The 14398-nt window shown below is 54.0% G+C and overlaps 1 protein-coding gene across 12 annotated transcripts in view; it reads right to left on the bottom strand.

Moving 5' to 3' along the window:
• Nucleotides 1–665: 665 nt before the first annotated feature.
• The window catches only part of DGCR2 (DiGeorge syndrome critical region gene 2), an 82035-nt gene continuing 68302 nt past the window's right edge, over nucleotides 666–14398 (bottom strand). For 8 of the 12 annotated variants that reach the window (XM_045364030.3, XM_015457448.4, XM_015457449.4 and 5 more), the window contains 4 exons: nucleotides 12792–12995; nucleotides 6167–6319; nucleotides 5402–5638; nucleotides 666–3473 (listed from right to left, as the gene is read on the bottom strand). In XM_045364030.3, coding sequence (XP_045219965.2) covers nucleotides 3217–3473; nucleotides 5402–5638; nucleotides 6167–6319; nucleotides 12792–12995 — 851 coding nt within the window. In that variant the 3' untranslated portion in view covers nucleotides 666–3216. Of the gene's footprint in view, nucleotides 3474–3665; nucleotides 3786–5401; nucleotides 5639–6166; nucleotides 6320–12791; nucleotides 12996–14398 lie in introns of all 12 variants that reach the window. The other 4 variants (XR_006690100.3, XR_012419018.1, XR_012419019.1 and 1 more) reach the window with 1 other exon arrangement.

Below are 14398 nucleotides of genomic sequence, written 5' to 3'. Positions count from 1 at the left end.
ATGAGGGGCCGCATCCTTGAGGCTCCCATCCCTGCCAAGGGACTTACCAGCTCCTTTCCTAACCCTGATCCCTCTCACGTCCGGCCGCCGGACTTCCCGCAAGTATACACACCTGGAATGCCCCCAGAGCAGGGCATGCAATCACACTTCCTGGGCCCCCTACCCTCTGACACCGAGAGATGGCACTGCTGGACATGTGTGAAGAGGCTGCAGAAGACCTAGGCTACTTTGTAACACTAGGTGGCTTGGACTGGAGGGAGGGGCTGTTTCCAGCCACCTGGATGATGAGGGGAGCTTAGAGCAGATGGGGCTGACGGCCCGGTTCCAAGCCCTGCCGACACCCCGTCCCATGCTGGCTCCCAGATGGTGTCAAGCAGCCTCTATGTGGATCCTGTGCAAGTCAGCAACACCTGCCAAGGCAGCAGCCAATGCCTCGAGCGAGGCTGGGTGCTGCAGGATAGCTGTAGGCAGCTCAGGGCTGCTGCTCTCCCTGCACACCCTACCTGGGGGCTCCAGGCTCAGCTCTGCCTGGTCCTCAGGGGGTTTGCTGGACGCCTGCAAGGGCTGCAAACCCTAGGAGCATTCTGCTGAAAGGTGGGTACCCAGTCTCTTCCACCTTAGCCTGTGGCAGCTGTGGGGGTCACACCAAGGACTGACCATGCTTCTTCCAGAACACAAGTTTATTTGGCATTTGGATGAAATGGTTCTCACAGCATCTTAAGAAAAGTTAGTGTCAACCCAACCAGAAACTAAAAACCCTTAATGAAAGGAAAACATAAAAAAAAAACAGGCATCAAGACAATGTACAGTATCAAATCCCACCTCCACATGGCAGGTCAGAGGACACCTGGTCTCCGAGAAACTGTGGCAAGGTGGTCCTGGGGTAGGAGGACCCCTGGAGCACAAGGTTCGGCAAGGGTAGCCCCGGGACTTGCTGGTCAGACTGGGGGCTGCAGCAGGCCTTGCAACGGGGGCATTCTGGATGGCGGTGCAAGGATAGATGAGCGAGTCCAGCTCTCCTCATGCCCCCAAGGGCCTCCTGGAGCCACAGGTGTTCCAGGCAGCTCTGCTATGTGGACCTTCTGACTGGCCTGACGTGCCAGTGGTCTGAGTGCTTGTGGAGGCGCATGGGGAAGGGGCCACCCAGTAACCCCTGGCCAGCCCAAGGCCCACCCTCTGCAGCCTGCATGGTCCACTTTACCCCATTGCCTCGCTGCCCCCTACACGTCTGACTGGCCCTAATGTTCCTCTGGTCCCCAAAGGAAGCGTCCCAGTCCCACACATCTCGTGCCAGCTACCCTGTCCTGCACACACAGTTCTGAGGCCAAGCAGGAACCCTCTAAGCTCTCAGGATCAGGCCCGTGGGGGACTCTGCTGTGTGGTCCTCGGGCCCTCACTGGCCACCTGGCACCCATAATGCACATGCCTGCTGCTCTGGAACCTGGCTGCCATGCCCCAGTGCATGTGGGATACATGACGTGCTTCCTGCTTTGTCTTCTGCAGCCAGCGGGGGACTCTTGTGGCCAGGACTTCCTTCTCAAGAAGTAGCAGCCCTTCTCCAAGAGGAGCGCAAACCTGCCCGCACACAGCCTCTAGCATCATGCTCCAGCAGGCCAAGCTCAGGGACAGGCAATTCAGTGACAAAACTCACTCACAGCTCTGGCACAAAGGTCAAGTCTGTCTATGGGTAACTCAAGATTCTCATTCCACACGGGATGGAAAAAATGGGTCTCCAGCCACAGTGTGAGAATGTGTCAAGTGGACTGTGCATGGAGTCCGTCCCCGAGCAGCACCACAGAACTGCATGCTTCAGCCAGGCCTCCCAAGTGCTGCCCCCGCAGGTCTGGAAAGACTGAGTGAGACAGCCCTGCCGCAGCACAGCCCAGGATGTCGATGACCCTAGAAGAGTGGGCCCCCACTGACCTGCAAAGTTCCATGTACCACCCTCACCTGCAAACGCTTGGCCACATACACACACAGAGACAAACATATAAAGGAAAGATCCAGACATTCAACGTAGAAAAGATGGATGTGCTAAAAATCGCACAGAACCCGCTTAATCTCCAAACCTCAAAAATGTTAAAGGCCCTGTATCAGGCAACAAGACCACTGCCCAGGAGCAGGCAACAGGGTCCTTCAGGCAGAAGGGTCCCAGGCAGGGCCCCCAGCCCCTGCGCTGCGGAGGAGGGGCCCGGAGGTGTGCATGCGGCTGCTGGGCACTGAGCTGCAGCAGTGGCGGTGATGTAGAGTGGACTTGAAGGAGAAAGATGCAGCCTAGGATGGTGGTTTCAGCCACCCCTCCTGCAATGAAGCAACCCTTTATGGCACAAACAGGGTCGGGGGCAGGCCCAGGGGCAATTCAACAGGAGGCAAGAGCCCAGGGCTCCAGAGTGGAGAGACAGGAGGCAGCTCAGTCTCCAGAGCCCGCAGAGCACAGCCCCAGTCCAGAGCTTCTTCCTGAGGCAGCCATGCACAGCAATGCTGGGAGGGATTGACGGGGTGGGGTCAGGCCTCCTGCCGCAGAGCTGGGCTGCAGAGCGCCCAGATGGAAAGACACAGAGAAGAGCTCAACCTCCTTCCAAGCTCTCCTTCTCAGGGCTTCAGGTTCCAGAGTCCCAAGGGAGCTGCCAGCCAGGGGCAGGGCCACCCTGATATTCACAACCGGGCTTGTGGGGCCGTCTTCAGTGCAGCCACTGTGGCAAACTCAAGAGGCTGCCTCCCTGAAGCAGACCCACTGCCTACACCACACCGACAGTCCAGAGGCCCTTCCTGAGGGCGGCCAGCAAGGGGCACCGTGGCAACCCCCGCTGTGCCCATCCCCGACTGGGTCAGCAGGTCTCTGGACAGCACACTGCAGTGAGCAGGCCCACCACAGACGCGTTGGGTGTGGCCATGGCCCACAGTACCTTCTTCATTCCCTGCCTCTAAAATGTGTGGTCTGAACGAATTTTGTCACTCTTCTGCCATTTATAAAGGCGAAGACAGTGATCCAAAGCTAAGCATGTTTCTGAAGCCCTCAAGGAAGCTCCGTGCAGGCCACCACGTCTTTTGGCAGGAGGCGGGCTGTGGTCTCTATGTACACACGCATGCCCACCTGTGATGTGCGGCAGTGCGCGGCGTCCAGGCTGGGACAGGGGCCTTTCAAGTCTCCCCAGGGACCGGCGTTTTCGACAACAGACAGGTGCTCCCAGACCGTTGGGGTACAGGCCGGGCCGTCTACACCACAGTATTGAGGGAGCTGCGACTGTGGCGGCCGCCCCCTGGCAGTGCCTCTGCAGCTGGGATGCTCCCACTCTGGGCAGGGTCAGGGGGCACGAGCAGGGAGCTGCTGCTGTCGGCAGAGTCTTCCAGGTCTGCCAGAGAGGCGCCCACAGTGGGCAGAGGCTGCTCCAGGCGCCGGGGTAATGCACCTTCACTCCCACCATCCCCAGGGGCTGGCAGGCTGACCTCCGCGGGCTCAAAAGCATCATCGTCTGCAGGGAGAGACAGAAGGGTGTCAGAGACAGACATAGGCCTGGCACAGAGGATGCAGGGGAGCTGGGCAGAACCAGGAGACACTCCTCCTGCCTGAACACCCCTGTGAAGCTGGGTGGAGCAACACCTGGGTGGCTCCCCGTGCCTCAGATTTTGAAGGAAGAGCCTGCCCCACATGACCCCTGTTGTACCTACTGCTCCCTGTGGCTGGGAACCTGGTATATGCAAGGTGCAGGACACATCTCAAATGGCAGACACGCGCCTGTCCCACCATCGGTGTCAGGTCGGGGAGACACACTGACCAGCAGTCACTAGAACAGAGGGGCCCAAAGGGAAACTGTCTGAGACTCAGTACGGGTGAAGACCCGGCTCAGCGGGAAGTCAGGGGTATTTGTCATCAGGGAGGCACTGGTCCCAGGTGGGTGGAACAACATTCAAGACTGCAGCTGGAATGTGACAACCGTCATGTGGGCAACAGGGCTGCAGGGAGCGGCCTGGAAACCACACAGGTGTCTGCAGGAAGCTCTGATTCAAGGTAGGCTGTGTGGTAAGGAGTCCACTCGCTTTGTTTTGCCCGATCTTTATTATTTGCTTTTTTTTTTTTTTTTTTAAGAGACAGGATCTTAAAAGATTGCACGCTGGTGTGCAGTGACATGACCATGGCTCATGACAGCTTAGAATTCCTGGGCTCAGGTGATCCTCCAGTCTCAGCCTGCCCAGTAACTGGCACTACAGGTGTGCCCACATGCATGGCTAGTTTTGAATTTTTTGTGGAGATGGAGGTCTCACAGGCTGCTCTCAAACCAACCTGGGCAACATAGTGAGACCCCTCCTCCCGCCTCAGCCTCCCAGAGTGCTGGATTACAGGTGTGAGCCACTGTGCCTGGGCTGCCTGCTTGTCATTACCACAGGCCGTGCTGTCTGAAAGCTGACAGCACAAGGCCCCAGTGACGCATCTCCCCCCTGGTCAGCCCCTCACAGCCCCCACCCTGCTCTGCAACCTGGCCCACTGAGGTATCTGGGATCTGCTGCCACCCACTGGCATCCCTTGCAGGAAGCTAGTCCTACCCTGAAAGACTGTGACAATCTTGTGTCCTGAGGGCAGGGGTCAAATCCAAGTCTTTTCCGCATCCCCAGATCATGCAAGAGCTGTGACAGCTGACCAAACAAACAAATAGGACTCAGACCTTTTGGCACAGCAGCACCAGCCTCACAATGCCCATTCTGCTGAGATGTGCGGGCATGCAAGGAGACAGCCGCCTTGGGGTGGCAGTGCCTGCCAAGTACACTACAGGTTTGTGTGTGTTAGGGGGCCTAATGCACAGGGAGAGGGGAAGGAACACCTGCACTGCTCACCAGAGACAGGGACAGGCCAGGGGTCGGGAGCCTGCCTCTCCTTAGCTACACAGCCTTGAGGAATGGTGCCACTATCAGATGGGTGGCAGACTCCGACTATGGGCCAGTGGCACGGAAGCCGCGCTTTCCTCCCACCTCACAGAGCTGCCTCCTGACATAAGGGTCTGTCACCATGGTGTCTCTAGCTCACGTGTCTTTCCAGACAAGTGACTCGCTCCTGGGTCTGGGCCAGCCCTGTCCTCACAACTGCCAGTGCCTGGCTCTCCAGGTCTCTAGAGCTGGGCTGAGGGCCCTGAGGGCTGCCCAGTTGACAGGTGCTCACAGAAGGGAGGGAGGGAGGGGTCTCAGGCCTCCTTAGAGCTCTCTGCACAGATAGCCAGGGGCGGCCAGGCAGGGAGATCAGGATCCCTTCTGCACGGGCAGCCCCAGGAGGAGCCTTAAAGGAAAAACCAAAGACAAAACCAGAAAGAAGTGAGGCCCCAGGCCTCTGCAGCTGGGCAGGAGTGCTGGGCCTGGCCCCATGTGCCAGGTTACTTGACAAGGTGTTCCCTCTCCCTGGGGAGTCAGGCACCTGCAGGGTCATAGAACACACTGTCCGGGTGGATGGAGGCCTCGTAGGGCGGCGGGGGGTCGTCGGGCTGGCCGATGTCCGGGTACTTGTATGCCGTGTAGGGAGGTGGAGGGTCGTGGAAGTGGAAAGTCCCACCCTCTCCGTCATCAGAAAGATGCAGCGGCGTGAGACCTGTGCCGAACCCGTCTGGGCCATAATCAAAGCCAGGGATCCTGCGACCGAGGTTGAAGTGGTGCACTGGGCCATCAAAAGTGTGGAACGGGAACAGAGACAAGTCACTGGCGGCAGGCTGCCTGGCTCCTGAGCGCCCCACCCTCAGGCTGGGCCTGCCGTACCTGAGTGCACACACCTGGCCCCACTGCCTACCCCTCAGCCACATTCGGCATCCCCGTAAGACCCCTGGTGTGCTCCATGGCACGTCCCACCCTCACCACACCAATCTGTCCCTCTGGGCTGACACTTCTGCCAGACCCAGCCTCTGGCTGCCCACAACCCTCCAGCAAGGGGGTGATCCAGGCCTCTGATCCTAAGAGGCCTCCGAGTTCTGCCCACCCTGTGGTTTGGGAGGAGTAAGGAGGGTCTTGGCAAGAACTTTCCTGGCCCACAGGTAAGGACACAGACCCCACAACATGCAGCATTCAAATCTGACCAGGGGGCCCTCCACCTGCCTCTGCCCTCTCTGTCCAGGGCTGGGGAGCTCACAGAGACAGGGGTGACCTGGGGTGGGGATGGGGAGCAGGGCTGTGGCCCTCAGAGGGCACTCACAGTTTGCTCCAATCAGGGACTCGATGCGCTCCCGGCGCCGCTGGCGCAGCCGGTGGACCATGAAGAGCAGCAGGGACAGGATGAGGAAGGAGGAGATGCAGCTGACAACCAGGCGCATCCCGCTGGCCATGGAGTCGAACAGGCTGTTGCCATCTGAACGGGAGGGAAGGAAATGGCCGATCTGAGAAGGGGGACCACCTTCGTGCTGGGCTGGGGATGCTGTCGTCCTCCTGCCCAGGTGGGCTGTGTGGACAAGGCACGCAGTGTCTCCCTGCACTCAACCGTCTTCAGGATACTTGTGAAATAAGGCCACTCAAAATCAAGAACATGGTGACAGCACAGAAGCAGAAGAGCGAATCTCAGGTCAGGAGGAGCATCTCACCATGGCCCCCGGGGCTGCTGTGTGCTAACGCCCATCTGACTATCACTGGAGCAAAGTGGGGTTTCCTGTCCTAGGACCAGCACTCCTAGCAGGCTGTGCTCACGCACTGCATGCCCCAGGTGCGGCTGGGGAGTGGCCCTCCTGCAGAGGTGCACATCCTTTCCCAGGGGCCAGGGCTGTGCACAGGCCACCACCCATATCCGTCCAACAGCAGATTTCCTTTTGTCTGAGGCCTGGGCTCTTGGAAGGAAGGTGCTCAGTTGCCCAACAAGATGAGCCAGGGGGAGGTGAGGGACAGCCTTGTCCTGGTGGGAGGCCAGGGTTGGCCAGGTAGGCAGGGGTCTCATGACAGCTGCTGGCAGTTTGGAGTGGGGGTGGCGTCCCTGTGGAGCATGGCTCGGGTGGCTGCCGTGGGGAGGACAGGCTGCAAGAGAGTAGCATAGAGCGTCAGGAAGCCAGGAGGAGGACCTGCTGCGGCAGAGAAGGGAATGACAGAGGCCTGGACCGGGTAGCAACAGACTGGGAGAAGCGACAGTACAAGGTACACTTGGGATTCAGATTGCCACAACTCCCTGATGGACTGTGTAGGGGAACAGTGAGTCCCTGTGGGCAGCCGCACGGTCAACTCAGGTATCGTTTCACAAATGAGTCTCTGCTGTGGTTGGGAGTGAAGCCTGTCACTTCAATCCTTAACAAGCAATGGCAGAGAAAATGTGCATCCCCTGATGCACCCAGCTCCAGCACACACGTGCAGATGACACCTGGACACAGCACTGGGTCCCACAGGCTCCCCGCTGAGATGCTCTCCTGGCTCAGCCACACCCACACACTGGGTACACACGCACCAGGCGTAGGTGTAGGAAGGCTGGGTGGACCCGACTCCACCTCTTTGCTGGGTGAGTGGGCAGGAGGGGCCATGAAGCCGAGTCCCAGCCAGGCTAGACACCAAGGAGCACCGGGTCTAAGCTGCTGCACCTTCCTCTGCTCTTCTTGGACCCTTTCATGCTTTTCGTGGCCACCACTTGGCTGGGATGCTACTAGTATTCAGTAGGTGGAGGCCAGGGGTCCTGCTCAACATTCTCCAGGGCAGCCCCCATTACACAATATCTGGTCCAAATGTCAACAGCGCCAAGAGTGAGACACCCTGCCCTGGTGCAGTGCACACTGGCCTAGGAGCTCGCTATGAGCTGCCCATGGGGAGGCAGAGATGATGTGAGTGGCAGCAGGCATGAAGGGAGAATTTGTGCCAGCCATGCATCTATAACATGCTGGCACTTCCACGCACTCCTGACCTATGTAAAATGGCAACTCACAGAAGTCACAGAATAGTGGAACCAGGAAGTGGTCCCAGAAGTAGCTGCCTCCACAGACCAAGAGTGAAGGCCAGGGAGACTTCAGAACGAGGAGTGACCCATCAGCTCCTGGAAGGAGAAGGACCCCCGCAACAGCAGGGAGCCTGCCAAGCTAGGAATGGCCACTCCCACCTCTGCAACAATCTCAGCAGGCAGGACTCCCACTGCCTGCCCCAAGGAGACACTTCACAACCCCCATGTGAGTGGCTGGGCTCCCAGAGCCCTCAAGTCATTCCTGCTAGCCCAGGACACTCCATGCCCACAGAGATAGCAGCGCCAGCTCCTGCCCTCCTCCCACGGGGCCAGGAAGCATCTCTAAAAGCTGCAGTTGTTGCTGACAACACATGAAGTGAACATGTGAGAAGGATACATCCTCTCACCAATTAGCTGCTTTTTCTGATGCTTCTGACCCTCTTCCAGTCTCAAGGGCACTCTCATCAGTGGGCGAAAGCCCAGTGGCCCAGGGACTGGCAATGTGCCTGTTCATTGGAGGCCAGTTCAGAGATACCAGGGGAGCTCCTAAGGAAGCAGCCCCTTTGCAATGACTAACTCTTAAATCAGTTCTAAAATAAACCCAAGGACATGGTCAAGGTCCCAATTGTCCCTCAAGGTGGGGACCAGAAATAATCATCTCTCAGAACCAAGCCACTTGTAGTTAAGCACAAAGAACAGAGCCTGCCCCAGAAGCCAGAGGCCAGCCCAGGGACCCCAGAGGCCCCTTGATAGGGCTGCTCCCTCCATGGAGCTCTGGGCTGCGCGGCTGGGGTTGTCTTTTGTCTCTGAGCTATCCTGTAGCTCCCAGAGAGAGGATCCAGCCTGTGCATGAAGAACTCCAATGACAAGGAGCTCACTGTTTCACTGAGCTTGGTTACCTTCTAACAGTTTCAAAATCTCCATCAGAGACGGCAGGGGGAGCAGGAGGTCAGCAGGGATCAGAAGCTGAGACCAGGAACCCAATGTGGGCTCTGTGCCTGGCAGCTGCACCAGCCAAACACCTCAACATGCCTCTGGGAACCTCATCATATCAGGGCTGCCCAACAGCAGCAGAGCAAGCAGGGGCAGAGGGCAGCATGAGTTTCAGCTGCTCTGCATCTTGGCCAGCACTTGGTGCTGTCAGTTTCATTATTTCAGCCTTTCGAGCACGAGTGGTACCCCATGTGGATTTAGTTTGCTTCCCTAACGGCCAATACTGAGCATCGTTTCAGGTGCCTGACTGCCATCCTGTATCTTCTTTTGTGAAGTGTAATAAAGTAAATCTTCTTCTAAAGCCATTTTTCAATAGGGTTGTTTTGTTTTCTTATTGAGTTTTGGTGTATTCTGAATATAGACCTTTGGTGTGTGTTTTGCAAATATTTGTTTTGATTCAGTCAGGGGCTTATCTTTTCATTTCCTTAACAGTGTCTTCCAAAGAACAGTAGTTTTCAATTTTGATGAAGTCGAATTTGTGTTTTTTTTAAGGATCATGCTAAAAATGTTGCATAACCCATGGTCACAGATTTCTCTCCTATGTTTTCTCCTATAGAAGTTTTATAGTTCAAGGTTTTACAGTTGTGTCTATGACTATTTTGAGTAAATTTTACATACAGAAGGAGGGATAGTGCAAGTTCGTATTTTTGGCATATAGATGTCCTGCTGTCCCAGCACTAGTCATTGAAAGACTCTCCTTTCTCCACTGAACCATCCTTGCACCTTTGTCAAAGATGAGGCTGGTCTGAAGGTAGTGAGTTATCTCAATTGACTGTTCACAGTCAGTTAACAGATCAAACTCCTTGTTCTACTCTTTTCCCGTTCTCACTACTGCACTTGACTAGTCTTAAACAAACAAACAAAAAAAAAAAAAAAGGAGAGAGATCACTTGATTATATGTAGTGTGGAACTATTTCTGGACTGTTCTGTTCCACTGATCCATGTGTCTATTCCTTCATCAGTACCACATTCATAAATTAGGTAGCATGGATCCTCCAACTTTGTTCTTTGTAAAAACTACTTTGGCTATTCTAGTTATTTTGCTTTTCTACCAACTTTTATCCATCTTTTTATTATTTAAGAGACGGGGTCTTGCTATGTTGGCCAGGTTGGTCTTGAACTCCTGGCCTCAAGCAATCCTCCTGCCTCAGACTCCCAAAGTGCTACAATTACAGGCATGAGCCACTGAACCCAGCCCACCTAACTTTTATTTATTTTATTTTTATTTTTTAAGATGGAGTCTCGCTCTGTCACCCAGGATGGAGTACAGTGGCATGATCTCGGCTCACTGTAACCTCTACCTCCCAGGTTGAAGTGACTCTCCTGCCTCAGCCTCCTGAATAGCTGGTATATAGGCATGAGCCACCATGCCCAACTAATTTTTGTATTTTTTGTAGAGATGAGGCTTCACCATGTTGGCCAGACTGGTCACAAACTCCTGACCTCAAGTGATCCACCCTCCCCAGCCTCCCAAAGTGCTGGGATTACAAGTGTGAGACACCGCGCCTGGCCCCACCTAACTTTTAGAATTAGCTTTTCAATACCTACAAAAATGTCTGCTAGAATTTTGGTTGGGATTATAATGAATCTATAATTTGGGAAGAGTTAACCTCCTAATGATATTGAGACACCTGATCCATGAACATGGTGTCTTCCCTTTTATTTAAGCCTTTGATTTTTTTTCATTACGGTTTTACAGTTTGCAGCAAACAGAATGTGCACATATTTTATATTATTTATAATTGGGTATTTCATGTTTTTTGGTGCTATTATTAATGGTACTTTTCTCAAAAATTTCAATTTTCAACTGTTACAGGTAGATTATATAAATATAATGAATTTTTGTTAAGTTGACCTTCTATCTGGAGACCTTGCTTAAACACACTTATTAGTTCTCGTAACTTTCCTGTAGATTCCCTAGGATTTTCTATGCAGCCAAGTCATCTGTAAAAGGAGATGGTTTCATTTCTTCCCCTCTGGCCTGGACGGTTTTTCGTTTCTTCTTGCCTTCTGGCACTGGCTTTGACCTCGAGCACAATGATGACAGGGTGGCAAAAGTAGACACTCTCAGCTTGTTGAAGGGGACATTCTGATGCTTAACACATGACATCCTATTCCCAGAGTCTCCAGTTTTGGTGATAGTGTCTCGGTTCTTAATGTAGTATGAGCACTTCCCAGGAGAAGGCCCCTAGGAAAGTCAGGAGCCCATGGAAGCATGGCCACAGGGTGGGCAGAGCAGGGCCCAGCTAAGTTGCTCTGGCCGTGCAGGAGAGAGGGCTGCGGCTGCTCTGGGCCCACCCAGATGCACTAAGGGCCCTGCTCTGCTAAGAAGTCCCTGGGGCTGGGCAGGCTCTTTAGGCCATACATGTCCACAAATGGGTCATCCTTGTACACATCTGGGCATTCTTACAAAGCTTGGACATAGTGGCAAGGCAGCATTGGTAGACTCCTGAGAAATGGAACCAGGAGTCCAGGTAGCATGGCTTGTGAACAGTTTGACTCTTGTAGCCCGTCACTAAGTTGGAGGTTTAAAGTTATGTGGCTGGGCACAGGGAACTTGGTAAGCACTCAACTGGTGCTTCTCATGGCCTTAAACAGACATGCACCTGATACGAGGAGAAACTGCCCTGTAGAATGGGGTCCAAGCATCACCCTCTAGTTCTAGGTCCTCTGGTGGGCCTGGCTGCAAATGTAGCCTTGTGCTCACCACAGTCAACTGCACATGTCTAATGGTGCATGCCAGAGTGCCCACTTTCACCCAGCCTCAGACACGGCCTCTGGAGGCCGGCTCTGTCCTCCCACCCAGCAGCCTCCTGGTGTGGAGGGACACTGACAACATTCCACTCAGGGGAAGCTTTCACTGTTGTGGCCCAGCCTCTAGCTGCAGCCTCTCCTCTACAGGGACCCTGGAGACGGAGATGGCCATCACACCCTGCCAAAGCTGCTCTTCTACAGGGTCCACAAGTCCAGGGACTTCAATAAGTCCCCATCATTTCATTCTTACTGTGGCACCCAAGAAAGAAAGAAACTCATACTTTTGATTTACATTTCTCTTGAGATCTGAATTCACACAGAGCTACAGCTACAATGGTGTGCAGAATGACAAAGCATGCCCCTGGAGTGTGAGGGGTGTTAACATCTCAGAGAGCAGCGACCCATCTGCCCCTCTCTTTTCGCAAGTGGAAGGAAGAGGATCACCCTGAGATCAGATTCCCTGTACTGTCTACCGCCTGGTGGTGAGGAGTCTGATCTCGAAACTCAGAATAATACTTCATCTTTTTCTTGAAGATTCTAAGGTAAAAATGGATGACCGTAAGCAATGACAACTGTCACTACCCTCCGTATCATACTAGAGAACAGGAAGAGTTCCAATGTGGACATAAATTAGAAGTCTAGGCTGGGTGTGGTGGCTCATGCCTGTAATCCCAGCACCTTGGGAAGCTGAGGTGGGTGGATCACTTGAGGTCAGGAGTTCAAGACCTGGCCTGGACGACATGGCGAAACCCCATCTCTAGTAAAAATACAAAAACTAGTCGGGCATAGTGGCACACGCGTGTAATCCCAGCTACTGAGGAGGCTGAGGCAGAAGAATGGCTTAAACCCTAGAGGCAGAGATTTGAAGATAGGTTTGAAGCTGTCAGTGGTGATTTGTGAACAAACAGCCACACTCAAGTTCAAGTTCATTTGTGACTGCTGCCTGTCACCCCAGAATGGGAAGGAGGCAGCTGGAGGGGTCGTGTCAGACACGCCCACTAGAGTGGTGGCATCAAAGTCTTTGAGACATCTCCGTGACAAACGCTGCCACTGCTGCTGCGCCATGCTCTGTAAACTGCCCTGAGTCCTCACCACTGAGGAAGCAAAGGGACGCCTAGCCTCCAGCCCCAAATAGGGAGGCTGACTTGGGACCTACTATCAAGAGTCTCACCTGGGTCCAGACACATGAACTTGCAGCACTCTTTGGGGTCCTTGCGGTACTGCTGGCAGCCCTGGGGCCTCTCACAGAGAGCAGCCACGCACATCTCAGGCTCCCCTCCATGGCAGGTGCAGCTCAGGCATGGGTCGTCCCCCTTAGGGGTGAAGTAGAACCCTTCATCCACCACGTTGTCCTTGATGTCAACACATGTTTGACCTGCAATGAGCATACATTGTGTACAGATGTATACACTGCCAAAAAAGGTAGCCTCCCCATATGGGCCTGTGAATGCTACCTGCTACCTTAGAATGGGAATGAGGCAGCTGGAGGGGTCATGTGAGACATGCCCACTAGAGCAGTGGCATCAAAGCCTCTGAGACAGCTCTGTGAGCAAATGCTGCCATCACCGCTCCACCACTTGACATGAGCTGACCTTCCCTCCCGGGCCTGGGGAACCAACAAGGCAACTGAAGACTTGGCCAGATTGTGCTGAGAGTCTTCCTAGGACTGGAATGTCATGGATCTGGCACATGGCACAGGGAGTAGCTGTCCAAGAGCAGTCACTACAACACACTGTTAGGACAAAGCACATCCAGCCAGGGCAAATGGAGGCCAGAGAGCCAGGATGGAGCAGAGTGCCAGACTCCAGGGTCACGACAGAAGTGTTTGCCTTGAGGTTGCCAAAGTAGATTACTTACGAGATTTTCTCAATTCTAAGATGCAGCTGCTATGAGTATTAACCATTTCAAAATCAGAATGTGTCTAAGGAAGCTGCCAGTTCTGCTTGGGAAGACAGTCCACTGGACCTGAGGCACACTCTGCACAGAGCTGACCTGGGACAAGAGTAAGAGGAATGGCCATGGCTAAAAACCCAGAGTCTTCAACTGGTAGGCAGACATTGCGAATGCCTGGAGGAAGAGAAAAGGGACGAAGGAGCCTCCAAGAGAGCTACCCTCAGTGAAAGGCAAAGAGACATGAGAAGGTAGCTTGTTACAGTCTCCAAATGGGGTAAGGATGTCTAGAAAAAGACTCTTCCGAAATTTCACAACCACAGGTCTATGCCTCACTTAAGATTGCAGTCAGCCAGGCGCAGTGGCTCACACCTGTAATCCCAGAACTTTGGGAGGCCGAGGCAGGCGGATCGCCTGAGGTCAGGAGTTCGAGACCAGCCTAGCAAAACCCTGTCTCCACTAAAGATACAAAAATTAGCCAAGCGTGGTGGCATGCGCCTGTAACCTTGGCTACTCAGGAGGCTGAGGCATGAGAATCTCTTGAACCCAGGAGGTGTAGGTTGCAGTGAGCAGAGACTGTGCCACTGCACTCCAGCCTGGGCGACAGCGTGAGACTCTGTCTCAAAAAAAAAAAAAAAAAAAAAGGATTGGGATCAAATCTAGGTCACCCATGTGGTCAGGAACTCCCAGGGCAAGATACTCACATACAATTATTCCCTGGCTAAAACAGAGAAAAAAGAATGAAGAAAAATGAACAGAGCTCCCAGAGAAATGTGAAACACCATTAAGCACACCAACATATGTGAAACAGGAGTAACAAATGCAGAGGAGGGAGAGGAGAGAGAGAAAGAGGCAAAACAAATACTCGAAGAACTAACAGTTGCAAAC

The sequence above is a fragment of the Macaca fascicularis genome, chromosome 10, assembly GCF_037993035.2.
Source record: "Macaca fascicularis isolate 582-1 chromosome 10, T2T-MFA8v1.1".
In the NCBI taxonomy this organism is placed as follows: domain Eukaryota; kingdom Metazoa; phylum Chordata; class Mammalia; order Primates; family Cercopithecidae; genus Macaca; species Macaca fascicularis.
Note: the sequence above shows the minus strand (reverse complement) of the source record. Positions and strands in the feature narration are given on the sequence as shown.